The 19273-nt window shown below is 40.8% G+C and overlaps 1 protein-coding gene across 1 annotated transcript in view; it reads right to left on the bottom strand.

The window, feature by feature from the left end:
* Positions 1 to 19273, bottom strand: part of TBX15 (T-box transcription factor 15) — a gene marked incomplete at its 5' end in the record, with an annotated part of 99614 nt that overhangs the window by 39087 nt on the left and 41254 nt on the right. The window contains one exon of the mRNA XM_082833055.1: positions 2122 to 2335. Within this exon, the coding sequence (XP_082689181.1) occupies positions 2122 to 2335 (214 nt within the window). The remainder of the gene's footprint in view (positions 1 to 2121; positions 2336 to 19273) is intronic.

The following is a 19273-nucleotide window of genomic DNA, read 5'->3' as shown; positions in this document are numbered from 1 at the left end:
TGGAGGATGGGGAGGGAATGAAAAAAATTAACAGAAGAGGAAGACTTCTTTGCATGTTTCTGAGTGGTTCTGGAATTACTTGAGCAGAGTTACTGGTAGCAACAGCAATGGCTGAGGCACTCCAATATGGAAGCAATGAATGTAGTTTCTAAACCTAAATAAAGGGATATGATTAAAGAACAAACTGTATGTCTGTGCTGGGAATCTCCGGATATATTCAGGTATCAACATGAATTTGTGAAGGCAGAGATATGGAAAAGTAAACATTGCAGAAAATCATGAAATGAGGTCACAGGAGAATTGTCAAGGAGGTGCTCGGGTAAACTGAATTCACTGAAGTGCAGGGAACAAGGGAATGATATCAGGAACAAAAGTGACTAAAATACACAGACATAATAGTCGTAAGTAAAGACCCAAAATAAAAACTGGAAAATCTTACAGACAAAAAAAGTCATATTTCCCCTCTCACCAAACCAATGCCCTTGCCAAAAACTAAGAAAAAGAGTAAACACTTTTTCCTTGAATTGCTGTTTCTTTCCAAGTCATATCTCAAAATGTAGACTCAAGATGTAGACTGAAACACAAGCAACAAAAAAGAGATGGTTTTTGAAAGTGATTCTGGATAAACAACAAGGTCTTACTGTATAGCACAGGGAACTATACTCACTATCCTGTGATAAACCATAACGAAAAAGAATATAAAAAATAATGTGTATATGTGTGTGTGTGTATAACTGAATTACTTTGCTGTACAGCAGAAATTAACACAACATTGTAAATCAACTATACTTCAATTTTAAAAACAAGAAATTCCGAAAAGTAATTTTGAAAGTAATTCTCCTTCAAAATTGCTCCTCCTAAGAAGCTTTTTAATGGTTTTATTCTCTACTAAAACTTAAAGAAGGAAGAGGGTTTACCGAGGAGGATGAAAATGAATAAGACTTCAGGTTCATTTTAAGCTCACCATTTTGTGATATATTATTGTATTGAGAGGTTTCTCTATATGCATTCAAGTGAACTAGACCCAACCAAACTATGCTTTTACTTTAAACGTCTATGTGCATGAAGACAGCTTATGATCAATGAGGTGAGTCTTTTTGGTCTCTGTGATGTGAGACAGTGGGTTGACTTTGTAAATATGAAAGCACTATAATTATTTTAATTTCAGTGAACTATTCCTATATACTAATAAACTCAGTCCAAATTTATTTTGATTTAAATCATTTTCATTTTAAATCCAAGGGGCGAAAGGTATAACCATTTCTTAACAGTGCAGACTTACAAACAGTTGAGACAATTGTTTTGGAGCCAAACAGATTTGGGTAGAATTCTGGAGCTGCCCTTTACTACCTGTGTGGCCTTAGTCAAGTTAATTAACCTCTTCCAGGTTTTGCATCCTCATCCATATACGGAATTATCACATCCTACCTCATAGGATTCCTGTGAAGTTTAAATAATGAAATACATGTTGAATATCCAGCACAAAACAGATACCTAACCATGAAAAATTTAAAGATACCAATAAAAGAGTAGCTTAATTAACAGTGTTTATTTCAAGAGACGTTGTGTTTTTAAAACTTTTATCATCCTACATAAATCATTTTGCAAGAGTTTCCACCAGGTCCCATTAAAGTAATCACATTTCAAGCCAACTATAAAACACAATGGATCAATCCGCAGGGCTCCAAAAATGCACCAAGCCCAAATTTTACCAAAAACAAAATTCTTACAAAAATACCTGGCTGATTTAAATGCCTTAGAAGATGCAAGCTTTTTCTCTTGAAAACATTGGTTGGTGAAGTAACACTTGCTTTGGAAATCTATTGTTTGACTGTTATGCACCATGGATCTCCAGTATTAGCTGGAATACATTTGCAGGCAGAAAATGTTTGTGAGGGTAGAGGCGATTTAGGTTTGAGTGGTCCCTGGAGGAAAATAGCAAAATCACAGTAAACACAAGAAAAGCACTTTACCAAGACATCCAGATGCTGAAAAGTGAGTGTGAGTTGCTTTGGCTGCACCAATGCTACTACCACAAATAAGTGAAAAGAAAAATGTAACAGCTCCTACATTTGTTTTCTTGTTCTTCGAACGTGGCTCTGCAAAGGAACTTGTCCTTACCTGCCTGCTTTGGTGATGATCATCTCGGTTCCAATGTCATGGAACCTCTTCCAGAGGTCAGCACACTGCAGCTCCACCTGAATCTCCTCCATGGAAGACATGGCAGCAGGCACAGGGCCTGCAGCACCAGGGCCCAGGTCAGCGTGAGTGTCAAAGGAGCAGGAAGACCGCTCAGTGATCACCTCAGAGTCTGAACCAGTGCTCTGCTCGGAATCTGCAAAATAAACAGTCAAGACTTAGGTGAGAAACTGCTGAGCTCCCACCACACCCCTGGTCCTAAAAGATGGAGGCAGGGTAGGGAGCACGATGGGGTGGGGAGAGGGGTGAACAAAAGGAGACTTAAAGCTGGGAAGCTCCAGAGCACAGCGCTCAGCGTATTTTATTATTTTTTCTTTATGGTTTGTTTTTGTGATTTATGACCTTCTTTCAGGTTTCGTGTTTCCAACATGACATCTGGCATTTTAGTAAGTTTTAGCAACAGCTGAAGAAAATTGGTCCACAATAGGCAACATAAAAAGTACTAATGTCACCATGTTGAAGGGAATGAAGCCAAACTGGAGCAACAAAATAGACAAATGCTAAATTTTAAAAATAATAATAATCACAGGCTATAGCTGCAAATCTAGATTAGACCATTTAACTTGGGGTAAAAGATTCAATGCTAACAACAATGTGTTCTTTAATTCCATACCACTCAGCATCACTGTCCTTCAGTCAGTTATTTTTAAACACAGTGAGTTTTCCTCCATTTATATATCCTGGTCATCAAAAGTAATGAAAAGTTATTTGGGATCTTCAGAAACACTTTGTTGTATACTTGAGTAAATGGCTTTTCCTAAGTCTAATCAGGCCATTTTGGATGAAAAAAAAAAAGTCTGTTGTGAGGCAAGGATGTAAGCATATGGAAAAAGTTACCCAAGAAGGTGGTTGAAACAAAGGGAATAAATGAGTTTAGGAGACACCTTGATTGGTTTCTGAAGTATGGGCAGAGGGGAGGGTTGATCCAAACAGGAAGGTAGGATTGAGAGCAACCAAATAAAAAGCTGGCATGCTGGGCCAGATGGTCCCTTCCTCTTTCGTCTTCTGTTCTCATGAAGAGGGGGCTGGTGGGGGGGGTGGGGGGGGAGGCAGGGGGGATGTAGACCGATGGAGAAACCTAGAGTCAGATCTACTAGAGAATTTTCTGTAATTTTTCAGATTTTTTACTTTTAGAGGCCCTATGCCAAGAACTTTATCTCCTAATATTTTCCAAACTTGGATTAGCTAGTACAGTTTCCTTATGTCACACGATACTGCAAGCCAAGCCTGAGAACCTATTTCTCTAACTCACCCTTAACATCTAGGATTCCGATTGCTTCCCCCATAATTAAATACATACATAAAGAAAGGTTGAAAACAATGATGTCTTACTCTGACAACTGGCTTTTCAATGCTGTCAAAGGTCAGGACCTCTTGGGTACCAGTCCTTGACACTAGCAGGATGGAAGGAGGCTGGGACAGAAAGCCATATCATCTCGCTGCCATCCTCACTAACTGGAGCAGGTTTCTAGGCCTGTGAACAACCCCTCTCATGACACCTTTAATTTTCTTTTCTTCTAGCCCTAGCGTGCTCCTCTCTCAAACCCGGGCAGCATCACTGCTGAAGACATTCAGTACACTGCAGAAGTGAACCAAGCTCCTAAATAACACGGAAGTCTCTGCCCCAAATCTTTAGTTTATCCACGATCACTGGTCCAGTCACCATCTTCATCAAAAACATTAAAAAGTTATATGGCAAGATACTACATGTCTAAGCATATCATTTTATATCTTGGACTAAACTGGAGCTAATATTCGTCTCCTTCAAGTACAGAAAAGTGGAGCTGCTTTTCTAAGGTGAGAGCTGTTGAGTGACAATCAGGCTCTATCCCAGCCTGATGCTATCTGCTTTTCGGTAGCAGAGCCATGATATCCTCACACATTCTCCAAACACAGTAATCTGATCCCTTGAGACATGGATTCCCAAATCCCATTTTGTTCCTGCGATATGCCAAGAGCTCCTCACTTATCACTAAAATTGTGAATTTTTCAAGAACTTCTTGAAGCAAGATTTTTAAAAAATAGTCTTGTCCTACCTTTAGAAGCAAAGTGTTATGAAATCTCCTTACCATAAAGTGCTACGGTTATGAAACAGTTGTAAATAGGCAGGGCCCAGCAAAACTTCTGGACATATAATTTCTCCAATGTGTGTTTAGGAAGGGGGAAAGGAAAGATATCACTGCACTAAGTGATAATATTTTTAAGGTAGACAACTTGAGGTTAGGATTGGAATGGGAACTGTGGCTGGAGATTTACGAAGTAAGAGACTGCTCTTAACTCTCTATGTCATCTGGAATAAAACAGGTACTCAGGGCTTCCCTGGTGGCGCTGTGGTTCAGAGTCCGCCTGCCGATTTTGCCGGGTTTGTGCCCCGGTCCGGGAAGATCCCACAGGCCGCGGAGTGGCTGGGCCCGTGAGCCATGGCCACTGAGCCCGCACGTCCGGAGCCTGTGCTCCGCAGCGGGAGAGGCAACAACAGTGTGAGGCCCGCGTACCGCAAAAAAACAAACAAACAAACAGGTACTCAAAATGTAACATTAAATGGATTGATGAATAACCTTGGACAAGTCACTTAGCCACAATGGACCTATTTCTTCATAGTACAATTAAAAGGATTGAACTGAAATCTCTTATAATCTCTTCCACCTCCAATGGCTTAAAGAATGTAAGACTCCTTCCTAATGCAATTTTCAGTGATAACCCAGGTGACCTCAATCAGAAGCATCAAAATTTTCTTTCTTCTACTTAAAAACTTTTATTTAGGAAAAAGTCCAAAATACATGTAAATAAGTCAAAAGAGAGAATCCTTTTCAAAGATCATTATACAAATTGCTTAATTGGGACTTTAGTTCTACGTAACTCAATGGCCAATCCTTTGTAATATAGATTGTTAGTTGTTCATGTTTTTTTTTTAGGTAAAACACCAAAACCATGATTTGTGAAAGAAGAAATTGATAAGTTGGAGTTTAAAAAACTGTAGAAGCATCAAACTTAAAACCGTCTGGGAAAGACAAGTTAAATGAGAAAAAAGACTGAGAGCTCAAATTCACATTATCACAGGAGTTAAAGAATTGAGTTAGTATTCTGTTTATAGTTTCAATCAAACCCATCAATAAGCACCTATCAGCATGTGGCCCTATATGAGATACCATTCAGATAATCTGAAACAGAATCCAGACCTTGGGAAATTTCCCAGTTAGTGTTGATTAATTATGCATCTACTGAGTGCTTACTATGTGCCCGGCACTGTGCTGGATTCTGGGAAATATCAAAGTACACAATGGGGCTCCTCTTAAAGGTATTTACAGTACAAGTGGAAACTGGGAGCATTCACGAATAATCAGAGACCAAGACAAACACTACCATGCAGTTTTCCACACCATTACATACTTTCCTGTATGTCTCATAGGAATTCAGAAAACAGAGGGATCTGAGAGGGCTGGAACATTCCTGGGGAACCCGTGGTTACTAATAAAGAAATGGACAAGATGTGGAGGCATAGGCAGTATTTTCCCATGAAGAGGATTTCCAGAGACAGTTATTTGTTTCCCTGGAAATACTCTGTGCTCCTCTACTCTCACTCCCTCACAAAATAGAGTCCAAGTGACTTTTATATACAGAATGCAGGCACCAGCCCTCATTTTCAGTCACATGAATGTATCATGTAATTTTCCATTCTTGATTGTTTCTTAACTTCCATAGGTTGGAAACAAAATTAGTATTATATTTTATATAGTTTGTTTTGAACCCCTAGAGTAATGAGGGTTACCTGTGATATAAACTACTCTACAATACCCTTCAAATAGTAATCTCAGAGTCCACGTCAACAGCCTAGGTAAAAATAAAGTTTAATTCTTTGTAAAATATATTTCTAAATCATAGTTATATAAAATATTTCAGCTAACCAGATCAATTATTTCAGCTATTAATCAGAATGTATAATCAAGTTACCTAAGTCATAAATGTAAGAAATGCATACAGAGCGGGTGGGTTATTTCAATCAGATCAGGTCATCCATTCAGAAATATAATCAGTCTTTTGAAGATCAGAAAACACCTCTGTGTTTTCAAGATTTTTTCATTCTTGGCAATTTGTGACTTCCTGCCTTCAAAAAATAACCACTAGGAACTCATTTGAATGATCTGGAAAGATTTCTTGGCCATCAGACGTCTCTTGTGAGTAGTATTTTAACAAGGAACGTTTTAGTAAGTCAGAACACAAATGATAAAGTTATACATAACTAAGGAAGTTAAAGAAGAAAACTTTGGGAACCTGCGCTAAGCCAGTTACAAGTCACTGGAGAATATCATGTGACTGACTCATAGGGTCAAACTAACATATCTATTACCATCCAAAAAAAAAATCTCTAAGAAAGAGAATCTAACCATCCATTCGTTGTGTCACTCATTTTCTATCTCTGACCTATTTCATATTGAGAAAATGGATACGGTTAACGCTAAGTTCCCAGAGAAAGTTGAGTTTAGCTTAGAGAGAATTTCAGTTCTCAACTCATACAAAATAGTAGCAATAATAAAATAGTTTCTTAATTTATATTTTACATATTATCTAATATATCCTTCCATTGGATGAGCTAGACATGGCCTCTATTTTTATGTCCATTTTGTGGATGAGGAAACTGAGACTAAGAAAAATTGAAAACCACATGGCCCACAAAGTAGGTCTTCTGCCTCCTGAATCAACAATCAGGGCTCCCCAAGATCCTACTACATTCATCCCTGGCCAAAGCAGTCAGCAATTCTGTAAGACCCTTCAACTGTTTGGGCCATCCTTACAACTGAAATAGCTTAACATGTTTGATCTTGGCCAAGTCACATAACTATCCTGGTCCCTATTTTCCTTGATCTTTATAGCAAGGCACACGCACATTTAATTAGGGCCGCTATAAAGTCTCTTTTAAGTTTAATGTTTAATGGATGGATTCGTAGTACAGCTTAAAGACCACCAAGTCTAACAGCAGGAACCCAACCACGATAAGCTGATTTGGTTGACATGTATAGAAAAAGCCTGAGTTATGTGTTCTCTGACTTCATTTCCACATTAGGGGACTTCCCTGGTGGTCCAGTGGGTAGGACTCCACGCTCCCAATGCAGGGGGCCTGGGTTCGATCCCTATTCAGGGAACTAGATCCCCCATGCATGCCTCACCTAAGAGTCCGCATGCTACAACTAAAAGATCCCACATGCCGCCACTAAAGGATCCCGCCTGCTGCAACTAAGACCTGGCGCACCAAAATAAATAATTTTTTTTTAAATTAGACGTTATTAGAACATATTTCACAGTCTGCCAGGTGATTTTCATCTCCACTTAACTAATAATTTTAAGGAATCATTTTTTACTACAGGTAACAAGGCACATTTACTTTTAGGGCTCTGCTACCCACCAAGTGTGGGGTCTTGGAAAGTCACCTCATTTCACCAAGCCTCAGTTTCCTTATCTTTAGTATTTCCTTATTTTACTATTAGGGTCAAGGAAAAGATACCTTCCTTCTCAAAAATTACATTTATATCTGTATGATAAAGACGGAATCTAATGGTTCTGCTGATAACAATGTTAGTGACTTTGGACAGTGAGACGACTATAAGCTCACAACAACTATCTCAACCAAACAGTTAAGTGCTCACCTGTTGAGCACTTACTGGCACTCTGCTAAGACCTTACATACATACCATCATTTAATAGAACAACTCTAAGAGTTATTATTATTATCTCCATTTCAAATATTATTTACAGCCAAATCCTAATTGCATCGGTTCTACCTCCTAAGGATTGCAGGCATATGAAATTATATTTAGTTCCTTTTTTTTAAGAAGATGTTGGGGGTAGGAGTTTATTAATTAATTTATTTATCTTTGCTGTGTTGGGTCTTTGTTTCTGTGCCAGGGCTTTCTCCAGTTGCAGCGAGCGGGGGCCACTCTTCATTGCAGTGGGCGGGCCTCTCACTATCGCGGCCTCCCTTGTTGCGGAGCACAGGCTCCAGACGCGCAGGCCCAGCAGTTGTGGCTCACAGGCCCAGTTGCTCCGCGGCAAGTGGGATCCTCCCAGACCAGGGCTCGAACCCATGTCCCCTGCATTAGCAGGCAGGTTCTCAAGCACTGCGCCACCAGGGAAGCCCTTTAATTCCATTTATATTCCACCAAACATTTCTGCTTTGTATAGACCAGGTTGTGTATTCATGTAGGAAGACAGACAAAACAGGTTCTTGCTCTGAAGGAGCTCACAATCTGGTAGGAAGGATACAGAAACTGTTAAAGAAGATGGACTGTGATAGGTGCTCCGGCAGATGTATAGGAGCAAAGCGCTACCAGAAGCTTTGAAGAGCAAACAAGCCAATGGACAAGAGGATCGAGAAGACGTCATGAGGTGACATTTGAGAGTGGGCTTGAAATCTATATGCGCTTTATATGAGTTTAATATGAGCAAGCAAAGAAACTATGGGGACAGAATCTCAGGTACTGGGAATAGCATAAGTAAGACCTTGTCATTTTTAGAAAATTACAAGCACACAGATATGGCCAGAGCTTAAAATACATAAGGGAAGAGGGGAGGGGAGATAAGAGATAAGTTGGAAAATCAGGTTCAACACAATTATACAACAACTTATTTAACATTTAGTATGTGCCAATCACTTTTCTAGATTCTTGAGACATCATCAGGGAAAAAACAAAAATCCCTGGCCACGTGGAGTTTATATTTTAGGAGAAATGTGTGTGTCATAATATGGAGTTTAGACTTTATTTTCTTTATACCAAAGTTTTCTTTTAAACGTAGGTGATGATGGTTCGGTCTTCCCTTCTAGACTATGAATTCCATAAACTGAGTTTCATGCTTTGCCACATCTCCTGAACGAATGATACACGATAGCCTGGTTTCAATGTGGAAGATGGGTGGTAGAAGACTACTGCAGAGTCAGATAAGAGACGCTGAATTTTCTGAGATTAGATGCACAAGCCACTTCCATGAGACTGGACCTCAGCTGTCATATTTTACCCAAGGGAGAAGATAGCTTGAAACAATTAAAAGAGAAAGACCCAAACCAGATGATAATCAAACAATCGTTCTTGTTTTTGTTTCTGCCAATAACTGGGACATGACTACATTGAGTGGTGCCCCCTAACTGATACTAGCAGGGCAACCACTCCTTGGCCTACTTCTTAAGTCCCAAAGTCTCTAAAACCAAGACCCACCCACAGTCATCTCAGGGCTCCCATTCACACCATAGGAGACATCAGAAGCTATAACCCAGGTAGCACTCTCTGTACCAGGCTCAAGTAAATTCTTATTCCCAGAGGACCTCTGCAGTGGAAATTGGTTCTGGGACATCAGATTTTATCAGATAGCTTAGCAAAATCTGGTGATGAAACTTTTCATAGAGTAATTCTAAATACAGCAGAAGCAGAGCATTTGGCACTGACCTGAGTACGCACTGAGCCCACATTTGATACCCAGTCCAGAGCTTCAAGGGAATGAACTATAACCCAGGTTGGATTAAACTAAAATTATGATGATAGCAAACACTCAAATGAGCCTGTTAGATGACTTTAGTAATGGAATGAAGTCTCTGAGCCCTCCATGCCCTCCAAGTTCTATTTGGGAAAAAGGGGGGTGGTAACCTGAAGCCTGCAATTCCCATGCCAATAATCCAATTAGGGAGACTGAGAGCACATATCCTTCAGCTGCCTAAAGCACTCTCCACCTGACAACCAGCACCTCTCTCACTGACATACAGACCACAGGCAAGGACCCAACGTCATCCCTGAGATCTAAGCCTTTTAAAGGGGCTTTGCAAAGAAGTGGCGGCAGTCATTTCTACATCTATTTCTTGTTGATCAAACCAAGGCTCAAGGTCATTAAAGGTTCAGCCTCTAGTGCTCCAGCTTGCTTTGAAGGTGGAAGCAAACAAAAGAAGAGAAATAACAGGCACTACGCTAAATAGTCTGTATACATTTATATTTAAGCCTCATGCAATTTTCACAGAAAACCCTATGAAGTAGGCATTATTGCTGCCACTTTATAAGTGAGAAAGCTGAGGTCTGGCAGATGCAAAAGCTTTTCTCACATTATATAACTAGGAGGTGTCAGAGTGGGATTTGACTTAGTCTGACACTAGAGGTGATGCTCTTTCCACCATCAACTGTTGCCCAGCTTTTAGAACTAGACCTGCACAGTTCTGTGCTTCCCACTCTGAACTTGGAAATGCAGAGCTCACGTTCAGGCTGCTCGGTCAGAAGATAGCTCTATGGAAACTAAAACATTATCAGTTATTTGGGGAAAACAGAAAATTCAAAGCCAGGTCAGATGGGAATTTACCTTTCGCAGTAGCAGAGCAGTTATGTTCAGGAATATTTTAGGTCTCTTCACTAACTTAACATTATTTAACAAGTAAGAACAAATGTAAAAGGCCCTCTTTTGTTGTATTTCACTTCCTGTTCCCAGCACCCCCCATGTAAAAGATACAAATGTGACAGAGAGATCACTGAAGATCACTGTCAGCGTCAAATCACTCTTTTGCTTTAGCCTAGAGCATAAGAAAAATAATGTTAGAAAGTACTTGGAAGATGTCTGGACTTTGAGAAGTGTGTAATGACAGCATTGAGAGACAACAAAAGGCAGCTGAAGTAGTTCCTACTTGTACATAATTTGGTTTACACAGGCTCAAGTCAGAGTTCAGGGCACAGAAGTGTTTGATAGTATTAAATATATATCTGTACTTGAGGAGAAATCAACTGATAATTATATATATGAAAGCACTTTATAAACAGTAAAGTGCTAAATTAGCAGATAAGATTATATGCCAATGATCAAGGTAGTCGGGAAGGCCAAGAAAAAATAAGGACAAATATGGGTCCTGGATTTTCTAGAACAATCCTAATTTCAAATATTTTATTTCATCCTCCCCATAAAATTAAAAGTTTTGAGACCAACTTTTGGTTCAGAAAACATTCTTGATGAAAGCACAGAAAATGCATAAATGGAATAGTCAAAAATTGGTCAGAAGCCACGTGGCAATATTCAAATCTAAATACCTCTTGCCCCAGAGGTCCTCCAAAAGTTGATCCTGATGGACTGGGTGGTCTTCAAGATTTACCAGGCAATTTTAGGCCAGTAGCTGTCAACACAAGCCCCTTCACAAGGCTCTTGGCATTTTTTCTGAGTGAATTGACACATTAGCTCATTCCTGAGCCAATGCTTATTTGCTCTTTGCAACCACAGCTACTCCCAACCTCCCACCCCCACCCCCATCATCACAGCAGCTACTACCATTAACACCGTCAGATGTTTGCCACAGTGGTCTTTTAATTTCCATGATGTGAAAAGGAGGCCTTCCCCCAAAGGCCCTGGAAGAACTTGCCTTATATCGTGTTAGGATATTCTCACTGAGCACCAATAAATAAATAAACCCATGCTAATATGCTAAAGGGGAAGAACTAAGCAGCCAGTTTCCAAGCAACAAGTGTAATTTAACTATGACTTCAGGAGACAGTGCCCTTGGAGGTGGCAATGTCAAACATGTAAGTAGGATAGACATTCGAGTACAGCCAGGAACATGCAATACCCTTCAAATTATGCTCAGGATACCACCAGCTACACTGAGTTTAAAATCTCCCCAACCACTTTGTTATAAAGCAGAAACTAACACACCATTGTAAAGCAATTATACTCCAATAAAAACGTTAAAAATAAATAAATAAAATAAACTCTCCCCTACCTATCAGGCCAAACATAAAGAACCATCTGTTTGATGAATAAAAGAGCTAAATGGCTGGCAAATATAACAACTTCTCCAGTAATTTTCTGAATTCATCCATTCAATCAATTATTTATTTTTTCAACAAATACTAGTTGATTATCTAGCCTGAGCCTGGCACTGTGTTAGGTAATGTGAGGGGCACAAAATTAAATAAGATACGTTCCTATCTCCTCAGGAACTTACAAAATCACTTAGGAGACAGGACAGGTTAATAAATAATCTAATAAAAGTAGAAGAGTCAAAATCCAGCATGGCATAGAGCATGCTGAGGGACTGTAATTCAAAAGACCAAGTTCTAAAGTTCATCTCTTCTTTTTCCAACTGTCTAATCTTGAACAAGTCACTTCACCTCTTTGAGCCTTAGTTTTATCATTTGCAAAATGAGGATATCATTAGTACCTACTTTGTGAAATGTTTATGAATCACTAACAAAGTGTGTGTCTGTGTGTTTATGTAAATACTTTATCAGTAGTGAAAGGGATATATGAATGCTAATTTTCATGTATTATCTAAAAGGAGTATCAACAAAATGCTATGGGGGTTTAGAGGTGAGAAGAACTTCTTCCCACCCGGTGGTCTTTTCTGGACCTAATGGAGAGATGTGTGCAAGATGAAAAGGAAGAGATGGGGAAGGAGGAGAAAGATCTTCCAGGAAAAGGGAATTTTATGGCAGAGGTACAGGAGTAAAGTCTACCAAGCAGGTCTAGAGAACAGCAAGTAATTGAGACCACATCTGTGTGATTCCTCTTGTAACCTCAGCACCTGGGACAGTGTCTGGCACCTATCATGCACTCAATAAAATGTTGGTTTTGTTGAATCAGTGAATGAATGAATGAATAAAACGCTGTATGTTTAGCAAAGCAAGAGAAGACACGTGGCCAGAGAAGAAGGCTGGAGCCACATCAAGAATCTTGAATGCTATTCTTCTGATCCTCTTCAGGAGACCACTATATCCCTAGTAATGAGGTGTTTTAATTGAACGCCATGTTCCCAACAAAATCCCAGCAGGGTCACCTCTACACATAACCTAAGCTATTGGAATCCCACTAGCTTTTCCTTCCATGACCGTGAGTTGGCAAGGTCTAACCCGAAATCTTTCAGGGGCATCAAATGAATTCAGTGACTTCGGTCACTTCTTTGAGTAGCAGTCACAGTCTATCATCTAGAAAATTCTCAATACTAACTCTCCTTCACCTGAACCTAAGAAGAAAAGGTGCCTGTGATCACAAGGGTAAAATGAGGAAAGGAGCAAGCCCTTCTACAAGTGCTGGAGCTGGTGATGCTTGTGTGTGTGTGTGTGTGTGTGTGTGTGTGTGTGTGACCTGGCAGGGGATGGGGTGCAGAGATGTTCCTTCAGGAACAGGATGACTCCTGCACACAGAGCTTCTGCACCCTCTAGACCCCCACACAGCAAGCGTCCCTGCTATCTGCAATGAAGTGGGGTTTCCAGAGAAGCTGCCAGGAGGGGGAAAGAGCACGGTCCTTCTTTAGCATCATACAGACCCAGCTTTATGACTTTGGGCAAGTGATTTAACCTGCCTGAGCCAATTTCCTCAATAAAACAGATATGCCCATGGCTCTCCGTAAAGCCCCTGGCACACAGTAGGAGTATATTAAATGTTAGTTCTGTCCATAATTTGGAAAGGGAGGTGGCCACAGGGTTAGATCTTTTCCCAATCACTTGCCAATCCACATTTGAGAGGGAGAAAGAAGGCTTGTGTTCTTTCAAAAGGAGAAAAGCAAATCCTAACAAAGAAAATTTTAAATGTAGAATGGGAAAATATCACATAATGAGGAAAATAATTCAGGGCCTGAAGCAAAATTATCAGAATTGAATATGTTAGAAGGAGAAATTGTGGAAAGGCAGAAGGAGGGAAAAGCAAAGGAGTAGTAAAAATGCCAGCTAAGAAAGCCTGTTTTGGTGTAGGTCTACTCCAGGTTCATGATGGCTGCCATACTAGTTGAGAAGGAAAATGACTAGAATCTGAAAGAAGAGAAAACAGGTTAGACCACTGAGAAAAGAGGTAGGCTGGATCTTCAGTTAGGAAATGGGGCCCCGAGAGCAAATTCTAGCCTTCAACAGAGAAGCAGAGAGATCAACCTTGGCCGAAGAAGCAGCCCAAGGGCTTTGCTCCACAAGAGGTGGGAAAGACAGAAAAGAGCTGGGGGGGGCTGCAGGGTCCCCTGACTCCAAATTGACAACCTTGTCAAGAGCTCTCACCCTCTGGCTCAGGCTAAGGAAAATATACATTGAGGAGACAGAAAAGATCTAGTGCCTAAGGGAGTCTCCCAAGAGCCTCAAGGTGAGACCTGAGAGTTGTGCATTATAACCTATTTGACAGGTGAGATTACTGAGACTTAGTCAAGGTAACACGCCCAGTGCCACTCACCCAGAAGCATCAGAGAGAAGAAAAGGATCCAGGTCTTTCTTACCCCAAAGCTTGAATCAACCACCATCCACTCCACCTTCAGAAACCCTAAAATAAAATGCTTTAACAACAGAAATGAATCTACTTTTGGGGCAGGGGGCAAGCATTAAGAGTTAAACAAATACTCTGGATTAATTGTATTCATAGCAGTGTCTGTGTACTTACAATACACCATCCCCTGCTTAAGATGCTTGCCAACCTCAGAAGCTTACTCTCATATCCCAAGTCCCCAGACTCCTCCAGGAAAAGTCCACCTGCCAGGTGTCTCTCCTGCCTTCTTTTTTTCCTACAAAGCTCTCCCCGGAGGAGAGTGAGTTGTCAAAGGAGTCTAACCTGATGGGAATTTTGGTGATAGCCAAGAGAGTGGAGCAGGGTAAAACACAGCCTAACACTGTCTTCTATGTAAAAGCCGATTTGGGAATCCCGGAGTCAATATTCTTACCTCCATTCCTGACTCCTCGAACCGTCTTGACCAGGTCACTTAATGCCATTCATTCCTCAGCCAACCCCTTGGCCATAGCATGCCTCTGTTTCTCCCCAGGCCTACCTACCTTGAACGGTCCCAATGACCTCTGAAGAAAGAGTGTCCTCCAAGGGTGCTAGCAATTCAGAAACAGACAGCTTCTAAAATAGCTGGTATGTTGTTGGGTGTTGGTTGCCTTCTGAAGGAGTGGTGGTGTCGCAGAGGCAGCAGGATTTCCTTGCCAACGTTGCTCCCACCCTGCTCCCTGTGAGGCTCTGCACTGCCTCTCCCAATCCCAGCCCATGAAGAGTTCAAGCCCAGGGGCCGCAGCATTTAAGCACTGTCAGAGTTCCCACTCCAGTCCTCATAGTGGTGCCAGTTCAGCATCTGTCATGATGACCCAGCCTGAACCGTATTTAGAAGTTCTGGACACGGCACCATGTCCTGGCCCATCTCAGAGTGACAGGAGATTTCCTGAGCACCTGGGCCTGTGATTCAAGGGCTCCTCCTCCCAGGGAATGGGGGTCAGAAGGACTTTCCTAACGGTCTGTTTCCTCCTCGGGAGGGGACCCATCTGTTGGAGGAATCTCTTAGAGAGTCGATCTCCATCAATATTATTATACAATGTTATTTTTTTAAAAATACATACTTTTTATAAAGCCTGTAAGACATGGCAGAGGAAAAAGAGAAAAGCAGTCAGAAAATGGGTTTAGTGCTCTGTTCACGGACTACTCTTACAAAGATAAATTTCCCTGGAATTACATCCTGGGAGTGCTCAGAATCTAGCAGATACTGCCAGTGAATAGAAAGGGCTAGCCTAGGACTCAGCCTCTAGGGACAGTGCATAATAATTCACATCATCTTCTTGACAGGCTCTATGCCAGTCCTGAAAGTAGCCTACTGGAGTCCAAAAAAATTTATAAGTGATCCCTGGTTAGCGGTTAACAAAATAAAATTTAATTTATTTACAGTTTAACATAATCTCCGCCAGGCAGGAAGACTGATAATTAAATAACACTAATCGGGTGGGCTTTGAGGGTTACTACACACAGAGTGGGTGTGGGTCCTCAACTCTGCTAGACCACAGGAGAGAGAAAGGCTTTTTCCCAATTGACCCTCAACTCTCTGCCCCAGTGTCCCTGACCAGAGTCCCATGGAGATACCCTGTCATTTAAAAGGCATCAGTGTTTGTGGCCTCTCCTCATTTCTGGGCAAGGACCCAACATTCAGAGAATGTGGTTTTAGGATCAGGGCATCTAATCCATTCAAGGATTATTTTTCCCCCCTACTGCTCAAATGGGTGTGTTAATCATCACCTCCCTTTGTTCTGTAATAAATTCAGCCCTGGCTAATTCCAAGCCTCTATGCATCACTAAAGTTTAAAGATGGCGTTTTGACAGGTCAGATATTTAGAATCAATAGACCACCAACCAGTCAAAAATCTTAAGTAGTTTTAGGAACATGTGGAAGTAATTTTTTCCAAGAATTCACAAGTTTGGAGGATGAGATCTTATTGATGGTGTGTGGGCTGTTGTAGATATTAAAGTATTACTTTATATACCATATTCTACATGTAATCAAAATTGATTTACAGTGAAGGCAGATTTTCCTTATTATACCAAATATTACACATTATCAGATATAAATTACAATGGAATGCACGCTATATAGCATCTTTAAAAGAAACCAATAAAATACTGAGATAAACTTATAAGTGAATGTGCAATGATTATACATGTAAAATACAAATGTCATAGGCTAGGGAATTTCATAGAAATCAGAATATTTTGTGTGACACTGGCTATAGACCTACATTTTAATTATAATCATCTCAATTGCATGCAGTGAATCTGTTTGTAAAGGAAAAATTATTTCATAAAGTGTTAATTTCTAATTTTTTTACTTTTTAAGAGAAATATTGATTTTAATTCAACATAAGGTAAGTTCTAGTCATCTGTCATCTTTCAGCCTAAAAATTAGCAAAATTGTTGAAACAAGGCACAATTTTCCCCGTACTTGCTACATGGCTCCAGTTATGAAATATATATATATATATGAACATTTTAAAACAAAAATAGAAGTCTGAGGGTTTTTTTAAGTGTATAAAACTCCCACAAAACCTATCAGCGCTGTTTCTTATTCTACAAAGTAACACCAGTAAGAAGAGTAAAGGGTGTTAAAAACCATTATGACAGCATTTCTGAAATTAGGGATACATGTCTAATTTTTTAAATGAAGAGGTTATTAACCTGAAGTCAATGGATGGGTTTTGGGCGTTTATAGGTGACCTAAAATTATAAGTTAAATTTGTAGGAGCTTTCATTTTTCTGGGAAGAGGATGTATGGTATTCATGGAATTCTCAAAGGAATCTATGACTTTAAAAGGACAAGGACCACTGGTTTAATAGGATTCCTTCAAGTGGGAAAATTGTCTATGTTCCAAGCTCTCTTCTGCTGTAATGTAAAGCATTTCCCCTTAGCTGGATATTTCCAATGGGAGAAATATTCAAAAGAATATGACACAGAATACTAGTGGCGCATCCTAAGAGAAATATATTCTTTGTCTCCCTTACGAAGACAAAGCGGTTTCATTTTCTGGGACTGTTAAATGGTCATATGGGACCGCCCCAACTTTCTCTGTATGGGCCCTTATTTCCTATCTGTCTTTATTTTAGCCACATATACATGCATGTGTAATTTTTTTACTGTAATTCATAACACATCATTTTGGGAAGTAGGGAGATTAGAAATTATCTTTAAGTGAACGAAAATGGGGCTTTTCCTTTAGCCTGGCTACTTCTATTCTTTCGTACTCTCTCAGTGTCCTTCTCCCTGCCCCTCAGAAAAACCTCAGTGGCGCAAGAATCCTGGGGTCCCCAGGCTGTTTCTCCTGCTGTGTGCCAAAACCAAGCAAGCTTGCTGCTGTGGGACACACGGTCCAGTCCCCACACTAGGGGTGTGCTCTCAATCCATGGTCTCCAAACCTCAGAAGAAATCTTCCTCTCCCTCCACATCCCCCACCCCTGCCCTGTGTCCTCTAGGGCAGCACCTGCTTCTGGCCCTGGAGCCAAGAAGCAGCTCCTCAGGGAAAGCTGGACGAGGTGAGTAGCTGACGCTGTCCTCAGCAGGACTGCCAAGGCTTTCCTAAAGGCCACGGCAACCAAGCCTGCCTGCGAGAACATTTTGATGAGCTCAGTTTGTTTGCTACCGCGAACCTCCTTGCCCTCACAGTCTATTTTTACCATGTTGTGACGCTGAAGACTCTGCTGTCATTAAAGCGAATGATAAACGGAGTAAACTGTCCATTATCTATTGTTCTATGGTGAAAGAAACCCCGGATTCAGAATCAGAAGGCAGGAGCTTGAGTCCTGGTTCTGACCTTGACGTGGCCTTGAGGACGCCCCTGAACCCTGCTGAGTCTCAGTTGAAGCATCCGTGGAAAGTGGTTACGGAATCCTACGGCTTACCCAACTCTGTGAGTCCTCAGCAGGATAAAATAATGCAGATGAAAGCACTTTGTAAACTACAAAGTGACTTAGAAATGGAAGTGATCAGTACTACATTTAATCACTCATCTCATTCACAGAGACTTCTCCCTGTGCACTAAACACATGCTAAATCCTCACTTATCTTATAGAGCCCATTAAAGACGGGAAAGTGAGACTCAGAAGCAGAGCAGTGACATGAGAAGACCTGGATTCCCTCCTCTCATCCGTCTACACCTCCCCCGTGTTGCACCCTTAATGTACTCTTACTGAGCAACTACTGCCTTGTCTTTAAAATGTAGATGATAATCCCTAGCTCCTGTGAGGCAAAGATGTAGACAAAATGACCTCCCAGCATCTCATTCCATGACCTATGATTCCACTAGATGTGAACAAAGTCAAAGGGTGCCTAGTGGTAGAGTGGGAATGAGCACCCAGGTCTGCTGACCCATGGGCCCCATCATATCCTTGCTGCCATGTCCTCTGAACCATAGCACCTGCTCATCTCCCAAGTGATGACCCTGCAATATGACAAGATCCCGAATTATCAACGAGAAATCACAGTACAGTTAGATGCTAAGTATATCTTACTATAGTCTGATCCCCTGTTAATCAAAGTATGTTGCATCTTTTCACCGATCAAGCAAAATAGCCCACCCTCTAGTGAGGCAAGCAGATTACTTCTTTAAATGATCATTTATACTCCATTCCAGGAGATCAGCTCTATCACGTACCCCTTTATATGGAGGTCATGAGGCTGTAGGATAGTTATTATAGCCATACTGCTTTAATCATTACCAGTGACAGGAGGTTTTGTTCAATCCAATGGTGAAATGTCTTGTCCCTAGGCCCATGGAATTCCCAGACCTGCATCAAAGCTGGCCTTCTGCTCCCTTCGTGTGAAATGAAGGCCAGTCCCAATGAAACC

Source organism: Leucopleurus acutus (assembly GCF_964270905.1).
Source record: "Leucopleurus acutus genome assembly, chromosome: 2".
Classification (NCBI taxonomy): Eukaryota; Metazoa; Chordata; class Mammalia; order Artiodactyla; family Delphinidae; genus Leucopleurus; species Leucopleurus acutus.
This window is presented reverse-complemented; position numbering and strand designations above follow the sequence as displayed.